Source organism: Opisthocomus hoazin, chromosome 2 (genome assembly GCF_030867145.1).
Source record: "Opisthocomus hoazin isolate bOpiHoa1 chromosome 2, bOpiHoa1.hap1, whole genome shotgun sequence".
Taxonomy (NCBI): domain Eukaryota; kingdom Metazoa; phylum Chordata; class Aves; order Opisthocomiformes; family Opisthocomidae; genus Opisthocomus; species Opisthocomus hoazin.
In genome coordinates, this window is record NC_134415.1 from 109,435,957 (window position 1) to 109,456,312 (window position 20,356).

The 20,356-nt window shown below is 39.9% G+C and overlaps 2 protein-coding genes across 4 annotated transcripts in view; one reads left to right on the forward strand and one right to left on the reverse strand.

Annotated features, from left to right (window-relative positions):
• Positions 1-838, reverse strand: part of SH3YL1 (SH3 and SYLF domain containing 1) — a 54,787-nt gene extending 53,949 nt beyond the window's left edge. For both annotated transcript variants that reach the window (XM_075414758.1, XM_075414757.1), the window contains exon 1: positions 754-838. In XM_075414758.1, coding sequence (XP_075270873.1) covers position 754 — 1 coding nt within the window. In that variant the 5' untranslated portion in view covers positions 755-838. The remainder of the gene's footprint in view (positions 1-753) is intronic.
• A 286-nt stretch (positions 839-1,124) lies between these two features.
• ACP1 (acid phosphatase 1) lies at positions 1,125-19,625 on the forward strand. 2 transcript variants are annotated; one of them, XM_075414761.1, is made up of 6 exons: positions 1,125-1,205; positions 8,291-8,364; positions 8,476-8,589; positions 13,192-13,253; positions 15,540-15,645; positions 16,531-19,625. In XM_075414761.1, exons 1-6 carry the CDS (start codon positions 1,163-1,165, stop codon positions 16,606-16,608), a joined length of 477 nt encoding a protein of 158 aa, XP_075270876.1. In that variant the 5' UTR covers positions 1,125-1,162; the 3' UTR covers positions 16,609-19,625. The 2 variants fall into 2 exon arrangements, with proteins under 2 accessions (XP_075270876.1, XP_075270875.1); XM_075414760.1 differs by lacking the exon at positions 8,476-8,589 and adding an exon at positions 8,645-8,758.
• The last annotated feature ends 731 nt before the right edge of the window (positions 19,626-20,356 follow it).

Sequence of the window (20,356 nt, forward strand, 5' to 3'; positions counted from 1 at the left end):
CGCACTGCTCAGGTTATACAACGTGGCAGAGCTAGAGGTGGGAATCACGCAACCGACTCCTCTCGCCCTTCCCTCCATGCCGCCTCGCGCTCCGGACGCCCGCGAGCAGACCTGCAGCGCATCAGGAGGGGAGCGCTGGATGGAGAGACGACGTTTCTGGTTACCAACCACTTCCACTGCAATGTAAAAAAATATTAAAAAAAAAAAAAGTTACCAAAAAAGTGACATACGCGGGGCAGCGTATGAAATTGCATAAAAGGAATGGTGTGATTTGTTCCATAGCAGGGGTGTTGGACTTGATGATCCCCAGAGGTCCCTTCCAACCCCTACCAGTCTGATTCCACAGAAAACACGCTATACATATATACAAGCTTTTCGGGTTATAACAATGCATCAGTTATTATTTTCGTTCGAAAGCCATGGAGTTGGCACAGAATTCAGAACCCGACATTTTTATTTAACCTACGAAGTGCTACGTTTCGGCTGAAAAAGGAGTCGAACAGGTCCGGAAACGGCAGCCCCGCTGCACCCTGCCACCAGCGGCCTCACCTTACCTCACCGGCCAGGCTCCCGGGACACCGCAACGGCCGAAGCACCCGACCCAGCTCATCTGGAGAGCGCGGGTGCCCGGGGACTCCACCTCACCAGCAGCCCGCCAAGCCCGGGGCCGGGGTCAGTACTTGGCACGTTTCTCCTCGGAGGGTGCCCCGGCGGCAGACACCCCCCCCCCCCCCCCCACGCGGGGGTACTCACTGCTGCCCGGGCCGGGGAGCCCCCGCTTCGCTTCGCTTCGCCTCGCCTGGCGTCTCCTCACCGCAGCCAAAGCCTCCTCCGCACTGGGCCGCGCCGGGGCGGCCCCGCCGAGCCGCGCACCTGCCGCAGGTGAGGCGGGCGGGGCCGAGGCGCCCGCCAACCGCCTGCCGGCCTCTCCCGCGCCGCGCCCCGTCCCGTCCCGTCCTGTCCTGTCCCGTCCCGTCTGTTCCACACCCCTACCCCCCTTCCTTGCTGTTGGCAGAATTTCCCTGTTCGCTCTTTTTTTTCCTTAGATCAGGCGAAAAATGTAGCCGGCTGTAACAGCCGGTGCCGTAAAGCGAGGCGCAGGCGGCGCGATAGCCGGGGAAGGTCCCCTCCGCGGGTGGCTGCTGGCCCCGAGCGAAGAAAGATGGCGGCGGTGGAGTCGAAGTCGGTGCTGTTCGTATGCCTGGGTGAGCGGGGCGAGGGGAGAGGCGGCTCTTCCGCCGCCGCCGCTCTCCGGTCAGGGGCAGCGGGCCGGGCGTGTCGGGGAGCGCGGAGAGGGGAGGGCCGCTGCCGGGGGAGCCGTGCCGGGCGGCGGGGTTGCGGGTAGGCCTGCGCGGCGCTCGGCTTCCAGAGCGGGAAGGAGGGAGCGGGGAAGCCGCCAGCCAGGGCCCGGAGGCGGCCCCGGTACCCGCTGGGCGCCGTTTGCGGTGCGGGGCACCGGGCGTTAGGAAGGGAGAGAAAACGGTGGCTGGTTCCTCTTCAGGTCGTGGTCATATTTCCCCTTTTACTCCAGATTTCCGTGGAGAGGAACACGCACGAGTGTCGGATCAAAAAACGCGTAGACGTGGCACTTCGGGGCATGGTTTAGCAGGCATGGTGGTGTTGGGCTGGCGGCTGGGCTTGATGGCCTCAGAGGTCTTTTCCAACCTGAATGACTGTGGTTCTACGAAGTTAGTGGGACAGTCTCTGTAAGAAGAGGGAAAATGTGTTAGGACTTTTAAGAAAAAACTTGGTGGAGGTGATTTTGACCTATGAAGTTATGGCCATAATGGAAAGGAGTGAAAAGAATATGCCTTTTTTGAAGGGCTACCTAAATGAAGAACTAGGAGGCAAATTTTTATTTTTTTAAAAAAAGGTGTTCGGTATGTTTAAGTTGTGAATCTCATGTCACAAGAAGTCATGGAAAGCAGACTTGTAAATGGGATCAGAAAGGGTTTGAATGCTTTCCTGAAGCTTAAGTTAATTGATGACTGATAAGCAAGATAATCTTCTGCATCTTCACAGCTAACAAAATCCTGACCTGACTACACGGATTACAGGGCCATGCCCTGTTTTATACGTGCTCTCTCTAAACATCTGCTTCTGCTCCCTTTTGGGGATAACAAGCTAGATGGCTCTTTGCTGTGATTTAGGAGGGCTAAAAGCAGGAAATTATCTGCACTTATAATCTTACCTATGTGCTGGCAGTTGATCCATGTGAATCCCTGGCTTTTTGCCAGTTTGGTTACAAAACCATGGGCTAACACTGGGGTTTTTTGCTATCTGCTTTTCTGTTGTGATAGGAGAAATGTAGACTAATTGACTAGCAAAACAAGAGTTTAGTTTGTGAAATGTATTCTGATATTTACCTTAGAGTAAAATCAGACCCTGATAATAATTTTGGGAAAACATTCTTTAGTAAGGGATTATCAGTTGCTGTATGTTTGGGAGCCAGTGGCCTAGACAAACTTTTTTGTATAAACCCATGTAATTAATATGCATCGTTCTTTCCAAACACTGTGGTCTAAAGGCAGTAGCAGTCTTCATGAAACAATTCGTATATATCTATGGGTCTGTAAGCCCATGATGGTGACTTGCACTGTAGCAAGTTCCTAATCCAGTTCAGTCTGTGAGGAACTGTTATTAGTGAAGGATAATGTAATAACTAGGTATGGAGTGATATTATTAATATTAAGCTTGAGGCAAGGCTGAACAAGTCAGGGCTGGTGTTAACGGGATGGATTTTTTTAAACAAATGTTGTAAATATCTTAAATTTTCTATTCTATGTTACTATGCTATAAAAAAATAACTAGTGATACATGACACATGACATAAAATGTAAATAACATGACAAGCACTTTTTTTTTTGCAGTCAGATATTCTTTTCAGTTGAGTTTTGAAGGCAGCTTGTTTCTTCTTCCTGCTTTAGGTTTGCTTAATTTTTTTTTGTTAGTCTCGAAGAGTGATACTTATGTGTTAATAGGTTTTCCCTCCTAAATTTTATCAGAAAGAATACCTGTCGTTATTGCTGAAAAGAATACTAAACAGATATCTAGAACTGCATTTATCCATAGTATTCTTTGCTGATTAACGAAGCACATTAATTCTGAAGTTTGACACATTCAGTGAGAGCTGATCCTCGAAAGTACAAGCCTTTGTGAAAAATTACATATTCTTTCTACATTATTTTGAAAGGAACCTCTTACTGAAATATCTGTTGACTGTAATCTTTGTTTGTAATGAGATAAGAAGATCTGCATTACACAACAAAATACAATCTAGTTAATGTGCATAACTACATTAACAATAAGGGTTTCTCATCACTGAGAAATAAATTAAGCACTCGGAAATGTATGTAATTGCAGTATGTGAAAAGGCACTGGGTAAGAATTTTTTATTTCAGGCAAAGAAATAATTAAAACTGGAGGTGAGCCAATATGCAGTTTGCTCTTTTTATGTTTGTGTAGCTCATCTAATTAATGGTTGAGCTCCAGAAGTGAGATTAATATGATGCTGTGTTACATAAATATCTGTCTCTCTGATGACTTGTCCACTATAACATGAGCTGCGTGGGTATCTTAGACCAGGCACTGGCTTACTGATCTCCTCCATGCATGGAGAAACAGCTGTAAGACAGGTGAACATGAAGCACAGTTGTCTTGGCTGGGTCCTCAGAAAATTGATACTTGTTCTAAACCACTGATTGTGAGTATTGCCATTGGAAATCTAGACTGCATAAAATAATTTCTGAAATGGCAATTAATGTATTGGATGTGAGAAAATTAGGTTATAGTTACAGAGAGATTTGAATTTCCTAGTTCGGTTGTCGTAATCATAGACTCTTAGAATGGTTTGGGTTGGAAGAGACCTTATAGATCATCTAGTTCCAACCCGGCTGCCACGGGCAGGGACAGCTTCAACGAGACAAGGTTGCTCAAAGCCCCATCCAACCTGGCCTGGAACACTTTCAGGGAGGGGGCAGCCACAGTTTCTCTGGGCAACCTGTGCCAGTGCCTCACCACCCTCATCATAAAGAATTTCTTTCTTGTATCTAGAGTAAATCTACCCTCTTTTCAGTTTAAAGCCATTACCCCTTGCCCTATCACTTCATGCCCTTTTAAAAAGTCCCTCGCCAGCTCCCTTGTAGGCCCCTTCAGGTACTGAAAGGCCACAATAAGGTCTCCCCACATCCGTCTCTTCTCCAGGCTGAACAGCCCCAATTCTCTCAGCCTTTCCTCAGAGGAGAGGTGCTCCAGCCCTCTGATCATCTTTGTGGCCCTCCTCTGGACCTGCTCTGACAGGTCCATGTCTTTCCTGGGCTGAGGGCTCCAGAGCTGGACGCAGAACTCCAGGTGGGGTCTCACTAGAGCAGAGAAGAGGGGCAGGATCACCTCCCTCGACCTGCTGGCCACACTTCTTTTGATGCAGCCCAGGATATGGTTGGCCTTCTGGGCTGTGAGTGCATGCTGCCAGGTCATGTTGAGTTTCTCATCAATGAGCACCCCCAAGTCCATTCTCTGCCCAGCCTGTATTTGTGCTTGGGATTGCCCTGACCCACGTGCAGGATCTTGCACTTGGCCTTGTTGAAATTCATGAGGTGCGCACGGGCCCACCTCTCATGCCTGTCAAGGTCCCTCTGGATGTTATCCCTTCCCTCCAGCGTGTTGACTGTACCACACAGCTTGGTATTGTTGGCAAACTTGCTGAGGGTGCACTCAGTCCCACTGTCTGTGTTGCCGACAAAGATGTTAAACAGCACCAGTCCCAGTACTGACCCCTGAGGAACACCACTTGTCTCCAGTTGGACATTGCTCCGTTGACTGCAACTCTTTGAGTGCGACCATCCAAACAATTCCTTATCCACCGAGTGGTCCGTCCATCAAATCCATGTCTCTCCAATTTAGAGACAAGGGTGTTTTGCAGGACAGTGTCAGATGCTTTGCACAGGTCCAGGCAGATGACGTCGATTATTCTTCCCTTATCCACCAATGCAGTAACCCTGTTGTAGAAGGCCACCAAATTTGTCAGGCACGATTTGCCCTAAGTGAAGCCATGTTGGCTGTGACCAGTCAGGTCCTTATTTTCCACAGGCCTTAGTATAGTTTCCAGGAGGATCTGCTTCAGGATCTTGCCAGGCACAGAGGTGAGACTGACTGGACTGTACTTCCCCAGGTCTTCCTTTTTAACCTTTTTAAAAATGAGGGTTATTATGTTTCCCCTTTTCCACTCGGTGGGAAGTTCACCGGACTGCCACAACTCTTCAGACATGATGGATAGTGGCTTAACAACGTCATCCACCAGTTCTCTTAGGACCTGTGGATGCACATCATCAGGTCCTATGGAACTTGTGTGGCTTGTGGACTTGGACAATCCATTGTATGTGCTTAGATATAGCCAAATACAAGGTTTTGTGCGACAAAATGCCGTTTATAGCTGCAGAATGGGAAAGTGATACCTTGGATAAGACATTGAAGAAGTCATGGAAAACAGGTGCTGTAATGAGGGTTCTTAGCAAGCTGACAAAAAGAAATAATGCCAGTTTTTGGATAAAGAAGAGGATGATAGGTAAATGTAAGGAAAACAGCTTTCTTCTGTGCAGCATTGGTAAGACAGATGTAAGAATACAATGTCTTATTTAATCTGTGTTTCAGAACAATGCAGAAGTACTAGAGAGTTGAAAGCATGGTTGTAAAAGCGATCTTGAAATTAGATGATAACATGTATGCTTAAAAATGCTATGTCTGACTGTTGTGGTTAGGTGCTTATGTGTTGAAAACTTTTATTTTTACTGGGGAACCTTTAGGTTGCTGAGAAGAGCATAATGTTCCTGTAGCTGATAACTTAGTATAATTGATCTTGCTGCAGGGAGAGAAATGTGAACGTTCAGCTAATTAGCTGATGGTTTGACTACCATGAATCCTGGCAAGTAATATTGCTGTTGATATTGATTACATCGACTAAACCTTGATTGGCTAGGGACTTTGAAACCTAGTCCTCTGGTAGAGATCCCATCTCATTTGATCTTGAGCCAAGATTGATTTCTGCTTAAATACATACATGCACACATATATACGCTAATATTCAACTGCTGAGAGAAATCCCTCTGTGTGTTGGTAGTGGGGGGATGTATGGAAGTTAGATGGTGTCATTTAGTAGCTATATACTTAGGTATTTCAGATAGAGTGTAAGTATTCAGTGAAATTGACTGAATGGAAAGGCCAGGGAATCTGGAGGAAAATCAGAGCCTTGAATGGTTCCTTACAAAGCTAATTGAATGCTGAGTGTGACAAGATAGACTTAACTGGAAAGCACTGGGAATCGTGAGGAAGTTCAGACAGGAGTTTCAGCACAGAATGGAATGGAGCGAGTAGTAAGTTTTAAACACTTGCTTATGGAGGGGACCTGATGGATGATGCAAATGATACTGGGAAGCAGTGTTACAGTCACTCAGGTGAACTGACCATGCATGGAAAGATAAGTAGAGTTAAAATCTACCTAGTTACTCAGAATTTCTGAAGGATGAAAAGGTAAGAAGAGCTGAAGTAATACTTGAATAGACTTTTTATCGTTGTTGCGATGTTTCATTCTTTTCCAAAGAGTATGTATTTTTTGCATGCATGTTTGAGAGGTCTACCTTAGATGGTTAACATAGTTACAGCTTCAGCAGTGGAGCAAAAATGCTGCAGATCCATTATTTCTATTTTTTAATGGGGCACTATTTAATTGTTGAAATACGTTATTACTGAAAATAAGGTCAGATCAAGTGGCTAGTGCAGTTGGAGGCCATTGGAAGGGAAGAGTGATTCTGTATTTATATAATTAAGTACCTTAACTGTTTGCTAGCTGATTGATAACCCTTCAGCTTTGCCATCAGTTACGTTTTGTTCCTAATCCTCCATATTTTGGACCAAAAAAAATTTGGAAAATTTCTTTTTCTGAGGTGTTTTTAGGGCTTGTGCAGTTGATTTCTTTTTTGGGGGTTTTGGAATTGCTATCTGGAAGATGTTCTTGATGATGGTTCAGTTTGACCTGCAGTGACTTCACTTCAGTGGTCAGGAGCATTTCTACTACAGGTTGTTGAGCCATTTCACTGTGTTGGTTCCACAGTGATGGTGGCTGTGTTTTGGAATTGTCTGAAAGTTTTTGTTAACAGGTAGGTAGTAATGTAAATACTTCAGTGAAAAATTCGTGATTCTCCAGAAAAGCATTAGCTGAAATTTGCCAGTGTGTAGGAAGATTTGAAGATAAAGTTGATTTGCTGCCATTCTGTAATTTTACTTGGTGTTCTGTGATCACAGATTCTTTGTGGAGAAGTAGAAAAGACCAATGTGCTTACACAATATTCCTCCTATTTATTTTAATAAATTATATATTTTCATATAATAATAAGCATTTCAAGAGACTGATGGATAGTACAGGGTCATAGAATGGTTTGGGTAGAAGGGAACTTAAAGATCATCTGGTTCCAACCCCCCTGCCATGGCAGGGACACATTCAACTAGACCAGGTTGCTCAAAGCTGCATCCAACCTGGCCTTGAACACTTCCAGGGAGGGGGCAGCCACAGCTTCTCTAGGCAACCTGTGCCAGCACCTCACCAGCCTCATCGTAAATAATTTCTTTCTTGTACCTAATCTAAATATACCCTCTGTCACTTTAAAACCATTGCCCCTTGTCCTGTCACAACAACCCCCCTTCATATGTAGAAAGGCCGCAGTAAGATCTCCCCAGTCCTTCTCTTCTTCACGCTGCACAACCCCAGTTCTCACTCAGAGGTGTTCCATCCCTCTGATCATCTTTGTGGCTCTCCTCTGGACCCGCTCCAACAGGTCCATGTCTCTCCTGTTCTGAGGGCTCCAGAGCTGGATGCAGCACTCCAGGTGGGGTCTCATCAGAGCGGAGCAGAGGGACAGAATCCCCTCCCTCGGACTGCTGGCCGTGCTGCTTTTAATGCAGCCCAGGATACAGTTGGCCTTCTGGGCTGTGAGCGCACATTGCTGGGTCGTACCCAATTTTTCACCCACTAGTGTCCTGTGGGATACCAAGTCCTTCTCCTCAGGGCTGCTCTCAATCCGTTCTGTGCCCAGTCTGATATGGGAGACGGCCCCAGCCCAGGTGCAGGACTCTGAGTTTCCACCATTGCAGAATCTCTTGGGTTATAACAACATAAGCAATCCGCATTCTGCCTAAGTAAGTCTGTCTTTAATCTGATCTGTGTTGACAAATCTACGTAATTATTGATTTTTTTGTTTTTAATTATCTGAAATGTCACTTTAATCTCCTGTTTCTATAGGAAACATTTGTCGCTCTCCAATAGCTGAAGCAGTTTTTAGAAAACTTGTAACTGATGAAAAAGTTGAAAATAAGGTAAGCTGTTTATTTCTGTTCCTGCCAAAGAAATAACTATCTCATAGACAGTTAGTAGAAATCTAAGCAGTGAAAAAGGAAACATAAAAATACGAATTTGTTTTTCTGTAGTGGAGGATAGACAGTGCAGCGACATCTACCTATGAAATAGGAAGCCCTCCTGACTATCGAGGACAGACTTGTATGAAGAAGCATGGCATTACCATGAATCATATTGCCAGGCAGGTACTGTACTTCAATTTTCTTTAAATATGTGTATGTATTTGTTTTGTTGTTACAGTGGATGACAGACAGTGCTGCTGTTTCAGACTGGAACGTGGGGCGCTGCCCAGATGCAAGGGCTTTAAGCTGTCTAAGAAATCATGGCATTGAGACAGCACATAAAGCACGGCAGGTAGAAGAGAGTATATTTTCTTTCTTATTCATACCCATGCTTTCTTTAGCCCTAACCATTACAATCACAGAAGTCATTTGACCAATGCATGGTTAAGCATCGAGTAATAAATACTATGTGCAGTTTTTCAAAGGGCTCCAAAGTGGCCTAACTGTTCTAGTTGAGGTTAGTGAGTTTCTTGTTATTAAGCTTCATTGGAAACACAACTGGGAAGAATTGGAGCAGTTTCTGCATTACAGAAAAATCCTGCCTTCAAATGTTTAGTATTTTGGATGTTTTTCTAAAATATTGTTTTAATACTTTTTAAAAATGGACTTACTCTAGTAAGCTGTGATGCTTCTTTCAGCAAGGAATTGTGTTTTTATTTAGCAGATCCAAAAAGAAGTAGAATACCTGCTCACCCATCACAAAAGAACTACTGCTCTTGCATGAAGATCTTTTTAAAAAAAATTAAAGTGCTAAATTAGAACGAAGGCACTCGAACCCAAGATTTGTAGCACAGTTGGTGTAACTTCAGAGGAAAACATACCCTTGAAACATTCTTAAGTCAAAGACAAGTTTGTCACTTAGTGAAATCTTCTAAGTTTTACCAAAATTCACCTCAGTTTTCATTAATGTGTATTTCCATGCTGCATTCCAGAGAGATTGGAAATAAATTTGCCTGCAACTATTTAAGTCATTCAGACACTCAGGTAAATGCACATTACTTACTTCAGTTAACTGTTCTCTGCATAGAAGATACTCCTTTAGGGCTTGACCTTTACTTTGCTGGAGTTTATGCCATTAGTTCTTGTACTGACAAAAAGATCAAGTAGTCTTGTTATTATCTTCGATTTCTGTTCCCTTCAGAATTTTACTAGAACTTACCAAGGTCATATTTACTTTCTTCACTTTCAAAGACTACATGTTTAGTTTTTTAACTTTTAAAAATAAATTCCCTCAATTAGTCAGTTGCCCTTTGCTGACCTCTCCTGATGCTAACTCCCTTATATAATAAGACAAACAGGACTGAGCACAACATCGTTTCAGATTTTCAATGTTTTACTATTAGAATAATTATTAGAAAAGGTCTGTTGTGATCTTTCCTGTTACAAGTTCTGGGTTTACTGTTTATCAGTGCTTACAAACAGCATTATTTATCATTATACAAGCTAAATGGTACTGAAACTAATCAGTCAGTGTTTCTGTCATAGTAGTGTAACGTGTGTATTCTTAAAAGATAAGCCTTGGAAACTTGAGAACTGTTTGTGGGTATTACTAGCATGGTTTACGAGCAGTTAAACTAAAGCAAAGCGTCTGAAACCGGTTGATCCTCTGCCTTGAAACAAATCTGTATATCCTCCTTTGGCAGAGAGGGAATGAAAACACTTCAGTAAAGACATTTGCTTATACATTCTGGCAAGCAAAGAGGTTTTTAAAGAGAAGAGCCTATGTTACATATACAGGGAGAGAAAATTAACAAGAGTGAGATGATAAAATGAAAGACTAACAGGTTGAAAATTTGTCTAAAACGTCCCAGCACAAGCAGTTTCTTTTGTAAAGAAAATTTTCAAATCTGTGAACTACAGGTACCTGTTCATTTTGCGCTGATGTTAACTACATAACTCCAACATTTTTCTACAAACTTTGTCAAATGGTCTCTGCTGATTCTCTGAACTCTGTGGACCTGATACAGTTTTGTAGTGCTTCTGGAAAGAGGGAGACTCCACAGTGCAGAGTAGGACTTTTCAGAGTGGTCTGGTTAGTACAAGTGGAAGTGTGTTTGTTTCACTATTGAAGACAAACTCAAGGATAGAATTTTGTGTATGACTTGTTTCAGAACAGGTAAAGAAAGATTTAATACAGAAGCTTCAGAAACAGGAGGGATTTGTCTTCTGTTGCCTTCAAAATACTGTCATAAGATAACAACCTCATGCAATTATCCTCTTCACTCCTGTGCAAAACTGTTATCCACCCAGTGAAAGACACTTTCTTTCATGTACTTTTGTGCATAATTATGATAATCATGGATTGTATCTTTTTTTATTCAAAACTGACATAAATTTTACAAGAATGATTTATGTAAGAGAGAAAGTTAAATTGGTTACATCCTACCATCATATACAGTGATCGTTCAAGTGAATTTTAAGTGAAAAGTGAAGTATAAAAATAAATATGTATTTATATACAAAATAAAGTGTTTGTTAACATTTTAGTTGATGGTAGGTTGCTGTATGTTTATGCACCCATTGAAATTCTCTAAGCTCTTAGTCTTTATGCACAAAACAGATAGGTATTAATCAGTTTCAGTTTTGTTCATGCTGAGGCCAAAATTGATTTATGTATGACTCATACTGTGCATTTGCTTTAAATATGAAATTGAGATTAGAGGAAGGTTGTATTAAACACTGTTTCACAGCGGAATAAATTTGAGGACTACTGCATCTCTTCAGATTTTAGACAGAGAAAAGGAGATTTCCCTTCTGTAAAAAAAGGGAAATGTTTAACAAATAAATTGGAATGATGATGTGTTTCTCCATTGATGGTCTTTAGAAATGGTTATATGAATTTTTTTAATGTAAAATTATTGTTGTCTGTGTAGTTCCATCTAGAGTTGACTACTCGAGCTCTCCACTACTCTTCTCAAAATGTACATAAATTTTTATGTTCTCAATTTCTTCCCTCAAAATAAAAGTTTTCATAGTTTTGAGGAGTATCTCCAGTTCACTGGAGTTCACTCAACTAAGCTTTTTCTATCTGATATTACTGTAGGGCTTAAGAGCACAAGCCAACAGTAATCCTGTTTTTAGGGCTGCATTTGCATCTGTGTTAGTGCTGGTTCATAGCGTAATAACTGTCCAGTTGTCAAGTATACCAAGAGTGTGGGAAGCGTGGCATGTGTGTTTTTTCTTTTCACTTTTTAATTTTATTCTTACATATGTCTGTACTACAAAGAGATCTATGCCCGCTTACTTTCACAGGGGCCAGTGTTTAGCTGCGTAGAGCAACCAGAAGAAGGTTGTAGAGGTACTGCTGAGAGTTGCCAGGAAAACAGAGCTATTTCCACTGCAAAAATATTTTCATAGGTCAAAGGCACTGCATGAATACAGCAAATGTTTTTACAGTGAAAATAAACAAGTCTGCATGAGTTTTCACCATTAACTCTTTGTTTTCAAGTGTCCCCCGCAATTCTCCTCGTGTGGAACGTTTCATTTGTGGCTTTCATCCAGTGACAATTTCTGTAGGTCTTTTCTGTTATGGGAGCTTAATCAGTATTGGTTTGCCATTTACACAAAAATAAGTGGGGTTTTTGCCATCTAAAACTTTTTTTTGAATACGTAAATAATTCTTACAGGTTAAAACTGACTTCTAGGATAATGTGTTTTGCCTTTTTATGTGTTCACTTGCTCACTCGCTTCTCTAGCCCATCCTTCCCAGAGACACATGCCCAGAAAACCTGTGCTGAACAAACTTTCCAAGTTTCTTTGTTATGATGCTACACATAGGACTATGTGTGAAATGCATTCTTAATGTGAACTCAATTCATGAGTGGATTTTATTCCATTTATTCATCCTTATTATGGACATTTGCTTCAGATATCTTACATTAGCATGCTCTGCACTGTGGGCGTGGTCCGGGAAGATTTTACCCTAAGCTAAGGCTTAAATGTAAACTAACAAGTAATTATACTGGTAAAAATCTGCAGCCATCCTTATACCAACAGCGACAGCATTAGTACTTTAGTGGTTTATCTGCAATGTTTGCCTACCTGACTGAACTCGGATCTCTGAATTTAGTTAATGCTCATGTTTAGAAGTTGGTAAGCTACAGGAGAGAAAAAGAACAAGATGGTATGATGGTAGGAAGATGTACAATAGATCCCAGCTTTTTTTACATCTTACCATAAATTTTGTGAACTTATGTGGCCTAAAATACAGTGAATGCATTTGTTTTTAAGAGATTGTAACCCATACCATCATACCTCAGCTTTGAATTTCACTTGGTATCTTTTTCTAGATTGGGAATATTGCAACTGATTCCTGGTTAACTACATTTTTGCTTTCCTATCAAGAAAGTAATTTGTCTACATTTTTATTTTCCATGACTGGAAACCTGCTTTAGTTTTAGTAATTGGAAATCATTAGAAATATCACTTGTAATGGTGTTTCTAAGTTGATGCATGAGATCTTTAAAAAAACCAAACGTATTGGTAAAATAGGTAACTTGTTTTGGATTTTTTTTTTTAAACTTGCAGAAATTGATAAATAATCATGGCAGAGTATATTTAAAATGCCTTAAATTATTGTAAAAGTTGATGGCAGTACACAGTTTTATTCTTGCCACCCGTGTCTCTTTCAACAAATCAGAACTACAAATTTTGAAAATACTTTTTCTCCCCCTTTTTATAAATCAGACACAGTTTGTAGGCTAAACCACATATTTTTAATTCTAGGTTACTAAAGATGATTTCCAGACTTTTGATTATATACTTTGTATGGATGAGAGCAATCTAAGGTAATGTATGAAGAAATGGAACAAATTTCTATGGATTACTTGTAGTGATGTCTCATGAGTCACTTTGAAGACAGATGTCACATTTATTGCTTAGCTTGTCTTGGTTGGGGGGGGGGGGGGTTGGGTTTTTTTTGTATGTGTGTGTGAATGATATCCTAATAGATGGATTCTTCACTTCTAATATGTTTAAGAAGCTAGAATTCAATGGTTTATTTGTGTGATACATGCTACTCAAGGATTAAGGACATGGAAATTTAGTATACTTTGTGCTATGGATGTGCAGCTGATGGCTGTACAGTTAAGAATGAGGACATACTGTGTTTTGATGGAAGTGGTCTGTTTTTCTAATTGCATGGGATCTAAAAGACACTGTGGAAACTTGAAAAGGATTAAATATGGTGTGTTTTTTTTAACAGAGTGAGCACTGAAATAAGTAAGGTTATTAGCTGGGGAAAATCTTGTTACTGTCAGCCCTGTTTTAGTAATTGTGTCTTTGAGAAAATTTATGCTTAAGAAAGATGTGGTGAGGTAGCTGCCTAGTGTGAAAATTTGGATATCAGTAGCAAAATTTCTGCTTAATTACAATTGGGGTTAAGGGGCTGAGTTTTCATATACTACAAGTGTCAAAGTCTAAGGACTGTTACTTGTAAAGTTAGTTATTTAAAAAGAGAAACAAACCAACCCAAAACACCACAATCAACAACAAAGCAAAAACCAAATAAAACCCGATTAGTAGCACATAAAAACTTTTAGAAGCAGCAGCAGCAGCACTTCACTGAAAGAAGTATCATTTTGTTGAATTTTCTAGAATGTTTTGAATGACCTCTCTTATACAGCCTGCATGACTGAAGGGTGTATAACACTTGGCTTGATTGCACCGTGTCAGGCAAAGACGTGACCAGGCTTCCTTCTATTTTCATTTGAATTCTTAAATGAAAACTTACTTCTGTATTATCAATTTATATGATATGAGCTGTAGAGCAGAAGAAACGTCACAGCTGTAATAGAGATGTTGCTACTGCTGCACTTAAGTTTCGTCTTAAGCTTGCACCCCATTCAACCATTTTCCCTGGGGACAACTCTATTGTAGGACTAGAAGGGCAAGCTGATTTCAGGTGTTGTTGGAGTGCCTGTCATATCAGAAAAGGAAGATTTGGGACATCCCTTTTCATTAGTACCAGAGCCACCTGGCCATCTCCTGTTCATGAATTGGTATGCCAAAAGCATTGAAGGAAATGGTTAAAAGTCTACAGAATTTATTGAAAATCTATGAATTCAAGCAATAACTTCTTAGTTGATACAGCAGTCCTGATTTTTCTTCCAAGGAAAACCAGTATTGTGGTCTCTCTGCCATTTTTCCTTTCTTACTATCTGAAATTAACTTCTTAATCAGAATTAATTAATAATTAGAATTTAATTTTTTAAAACTGATTATGCTTATGGCTAAGTATTTACAAGGGATTTTGCCTTTTTTTTTAACATTGGGTAAGTGAAATGATGATTTGGTATGGAGATGTGCAATATTAAAAGAACTTCATATGTTCTGGCTGTTCAGCATTGTGAAAATCCTAGTACTGAGCTGCTTTTTATCTGAAGGCGGTGAGAGGTACTTTTTAACTGCGTTTGTGATAATGGACAGCCATTTGTAAGTAGATGGGGAAAACACCATCTCAAAACCAGTATGTTTTATTAAGGGGAGGCAACATAGAAGAAAGAAGATGTGGCAACTGATGAAATGTTATAGTATGTCAAAAGCAAAACATGTCTTGCTCACCGATTTACCCTTTTGTGTCAAGTGAACGTAGCAGGACTTCACATGAGTGAGCGGCAGTATCGAGAGAATTTGCAGCATACCAATTTAGAACACTGGTTTTGAACAGATGGGAGAAACTTACTAATACTTCTGGAAAAATATGTAGATAATTTTCATTATTTTTGTTCAGTACAAGCTAAAGGTGGATATTGAAAGTACTAACGATTGATTTGAAGAAGTTGATGAACTTACTGTTACAAAGGTCTGTTAAGCCCTAGGTCGACTGCTTGTTTATGCTTTGAATAAAGTTTATGTATATATGTCCTTGATACTTAATTAAAAAAAGAAACCACCACACACACACAAGAAACAAAAGAAAACAAGTAACAGCACAGAGAGTCCACAGAATTGACTGAGTCGAGAGGCATATTATTTTCCTGTATTCTCTAGAAATGATCATGAGCATCTCATGCTGATGCCAAAAAAAGTTTTGAGGAAAAATTCATGGGAAAATTTTATTTTTTCTTTGACAGAGATCTGAAAAGGAAAAGCAACCAAGTTGAAGACTGCAAGGCCAGAATTGAACTGCTTGGAAGTTATGATCCACAGAAACAACTTATCATTGAAGATCCATACTATGTATGTGTAAGAAATTCTTTGGATATCTTGATTAAAAATTGCATATTTACTACTATATAGTCTTTCCAGATCCCACAGTCGACATGTGACACATAATCTGATGTTATACAAAGCCAAGTGTAAGTACTTTTTTAAAATGAATTTAAAAAACAATATAAATTATTGGGATAGGAAAGGAAAACATGTCTTTTATTTAAATTTAAATAGTGCGGTGCACCTGTGTTTTCAATATTGGGTAAAGCCCTGGTTGGTCAGCCTCCTTGCAAAGAGGATGTAATCATGAAAGACAGAGACAAAGACATGGACAGAGATGGTGAAAGAAGTTGAATAGTATCAGCCAGGAATAAGCAATTCGATTAAGATTCTTCAGTTTAGGAAAGAGAAGTGGATGAAGATGCAGTAGGGTTCTATAAAATCTTGATATCATGGGAAATGGTAAATGAGGAATTGCTGTTCATTACCCGAGAAGCAGAGAATATCAAATGGCATTAGTGGGAAGGGGGTTCAAAACAAAAAGAGCTTGGTGATGTTTTTTTTTTTTTCCACACAGTGCTTCATTAAACTGTGAAACTCAACATGACAGGTTACGCTGAATGTAAAGGAAAAAAAAGGCTTATAAGGGCTCAAAAAGTGAATGGAAGAAATATGTGAAGGGAGGTTCATCAAGGACTGTTGAGTACAAAGTCACAGTGTTTGTGGAAATTTCTGAGATGCAGGTAGTTCAGATGAGGGAGAAATAAGCAAATACTATCACCAAGTCTTTGTATTGGTCTTTCCTAATGTCAGTTATTTTCCATTACTGACAGCAGGAAACTAGTTTGCAGAAACGTTTTTGTTTGAGCCAGTATTGCTATTCTTATGTTCTTTTCCTCTGTTCTTTTCTAGGGGAATGAAAAGGACTTTGAAACTGTTTACGAGCAGTGTGTCAGATGCTGTAAAGCATTTTTGGAGAAGTCTCATTAATACTTCATCAGTTCATTTCTAAAAGAAAATAATTAGCTTCTCCTGAAATACGTAAGGTTTACTTGATTGATGTATTTAAATTGTAAAATTATGCCTCAGCAGGTTCAAAACTTTTTCAGTTTATATTTTAGCTTTTCTGTCATCTCATTAAAAACTATAGAAAAGTTGTAATTGGATTAGATGATCAACCATTTTATCACACATCAATGTAATAATAAAGTACATCACTCAGAATAAATTTATCTGCAGACTCCTCCAGTGCTTTCTCACAAGCACTGCAAAAGTAATGTCTTGTTTGCTTATATACTATACTAACTAAACTGAGGTCTTCTCATTGTACCCTTAGTGAGTTTATTTAAATCAACTTTCCATGGGATTCGGTGAGATAACAGTTCATGCATGATAATTTAGGCATGTTATCCTAGTATCATTAGACAGCCTTTGGACGGAAGCTGTTTTGTATGGAGTCTGCTAGACTAAAAGAACTGCCTGCCTCCAGACAGGCATCTCTTGTAGCGCTATCTTGAAGCTTAAGCAAGCCAAATGTCTGTGTGTGCCATCAGGATCCTGTGTAAATGAGTTTTTGTATCAGTTTAAATGCTATTCAAAGAAGGAGTAATTTTTGTTCTAGTAGATTTTTATGCTAATTAAGATAAACCCAGTTCAGAAATAGTGACTGATGTTAATAGGACTTCTCTGGTTAGTCTTCCTTTGGTCTTGTGGTCAGTTCCTAGCACACTGATCCAAGCACAGGTGACATAGCATTTATTTTGAGGACAAAACAGGTCAGCTTAGAAGCCTAAATGTGAAATGTACATTTTGTATCTCATAGTAGTAAAATACTCAAATCCATGCAATATAATCAATGAGAAATTTACTGTAATCCCAGTTCCTATGGTGTCAGACAGTATTTTCAGATTTACTCAGGAGAATGGATAGCCTGTCAAAAGTGTTCTCTGAGAGTATAGTTAAACCTAAAGACAGTCCATCTGTAATACAATGCAAAGTTAACAGAAGGCCAGTAAGTAGAAAGTTCTGCTCTCGGACAAAAATCGAATGCTTTGTAAAAATCCATGCGTGTGTGTTTGAACATCACCTTTCATTTCTGCCTTACAAACGTAAATGTACTGAGATCAGTAATGTAACTCTACCATGAAAATGTTCCTTTTTTGAGTAATACCAACATTGGTATTAACTACCATTACCACGTTATCTGTAAAACTGGACCTCTAAAACTTGCTTTTGTATTTATTTAGCCTTGGTTTTGTCTCTGTCTGCTTTCCAGACTAGTAGAGTAGCTTCTGTATTTGTGGCCCATTCTCCCTTCTGGGAGAGGGATGCATTTCAGTAGAGGACCCTGTTATTCCTGGGGAGGGAGGAATCCTGGTGTCCGTTTGCTGCAGCCTGCACAATGGGGATTAAGTTCCTGTGACTCTTGCTGTAGAACAGCTGTGTTTGTGTCAGTGAGGTTTCTGTTTGGCACTAAAATTTCAATCGGAAATAAAACTTAAGAACCTGCTTACAAAAAGGCAAGTGGTAGATGGAACACTTAAACATGGAAATCGGGATCTTTGTGCGTTATTGCATTACCAATAGTTTTGACTTTTAAAGAACGAGCTCAAAATCTGCAAGCTGATAGCTGTTTCACTTCAGGGACAAAGAGTAATATATAGAACACTTCAGGTCAGATCAAGCACTGACTCTGGAAAAAATTATTCTCCATTTCTTTTACGAATGCTTTGACAAAATAAATGAGGGGAAATGATGGGCGGTTAGGGACAAACCATCTTAAATATGGTTTTATGCACTAAGATCAGAAGTGGAAGTATTTAGGCATAATCTAATGTTATTCTCTGCCAGAATGATCATTCGAAATAGTCCAGTAAAAGTAAAATAACTCAGAAGATGGATGGTGATGGTTGGTGCTTTCCCATTTGTGGCTGAGTGGGAATTGAACCTGTAGTTTCCTACATATTAAAGTTAAGATTTTAAAGTCTTAAATCTTTGAGCTGCTGGTGTAACAGAAAGGGATAAAAGGGAATGGTTGTTTACTTTCACTAGACTTAGGAATCTTCCTGTAAAGTGATACTATGTCAAAACTATTTGTGTTAAATTCGGTTCACATTTTAAAAGTTTCAGCCCTGAGGTATGTTTTCAGCGAGTAATCTATTGGCTAAATAATTCACTAGCTCTACTAGGAGGAAAAAGCTGATTGATTGATTTTGATCCTTGGTGGGTTTGTTTTGGAGGAGCGGAAGGAGAGAACCATGGTACTTCGAAAGAATTTGTAGAATACAAGAACAGGAATTGCCTTCAGGAAGGACAGCTGTATAGTCCCATTATGTGGGTTCCAAGAGAAACAGTGAACATAGGATTAACACACAAATGGTGTATCATACAGATGACTAAGCTCTTTCAGGTTTAAAATACCACTTATGAAAAATGTAATGTTGAATGAAAAAATACAGAACTGACTCCTCCTTCCTCCTCTCCCCCACCACGGCTTGTTTCAGTTTGGGTAGTAAGCTTACACCTAAGACTAAACAAAAAAATCTGCTATAATATAGTTGTATCTTCTGTCAAGGAATGATGACTTCTGCTAAATCTAGGGAAAACTTCCATGGTATTTATTTATCTTTGTTTATTAAGTCAATAAATAAACTACTGTTTTCCATTTACAAGGAAATTTTCTAGACAGCTTTTATTTAACCACATTTCAGGTGTCCTACTGCAAAAAGAAAGGTTTATCCTAATTTAAACTCCCATGTTAAGTAAGACGCTGTGGTCCGATTTCAGTCAGTGGAACCACAGAGAAGCACTGAGTTCCATCCACCTTTGCTGCAGATGAGCAGCTGAGTGAATCCTGTAGCAGTAGATTTCTTTACCAATCCTTCGGTATGCATGTATTGCTTCCATTGAGAAATGAAACTTCAGCATTTAGTGATCACTGAAAGCAAATACGAAATATGCACTTCTCCCTTATTAAATACAGCCATGTTCTAGGATGGGATTTTATACTTCTGCCGTTTGTGTCTGTCTTCTTTCAAAGAGCTAGATGCTGAAGGCTCTTAAGTGTGAATTTTAAGCATGCCAGCTCCTAGCTATTTCTCAGGGTAGGGAGGGGTGTATTTGGTTTTGTTTTTACGTTTTGTGGTTAGAATGGAGGATAAAATGGAAGCTTAAATGTCAGTGTTAAGATAAAAGTATCTGAGGTTCATCTATGAATCACACATAAAAAATTTTTTTCCTGTTTGAGCCATTCTATTCTGTGTGTGATTTTATTATGACAACTGCATTTAATATCTGATTTAAGGAAGAAAGGGAAATGCGTATCAGGGCTTCTTGAGTAAGTGTTCACCGACTCCTTAAAAATTTTACTATACTAAAGTGATTTATTGGACATTTACTGATTATATTGCCTTGCAGTATCATGAATAGACTGCAGAATTTTTTTTTTTAAAAAACAACTAAGTAAAACCAAAACAAACAAAAAACCCCAAACAACCTTCCGTTATAAAAATGATTCAAATTTATAATGCTGTAGAGAATTGGAGCAGCCTTGCGATCTGGGCATTTTGCAGGATTGGAACACGCATCTGTCCGTCCTCGCAAATCCATAGAGAGTGTCCACTCTACTGGACATCTCTGAGGTGGGTGTACCTTTCTTACTCTAGTGAACTGTTATTGGAAAGAGGTTTAGGTGTGGATAAATGATAGTAGCTACCAGAAGATGGCTTCTTTATCTGGA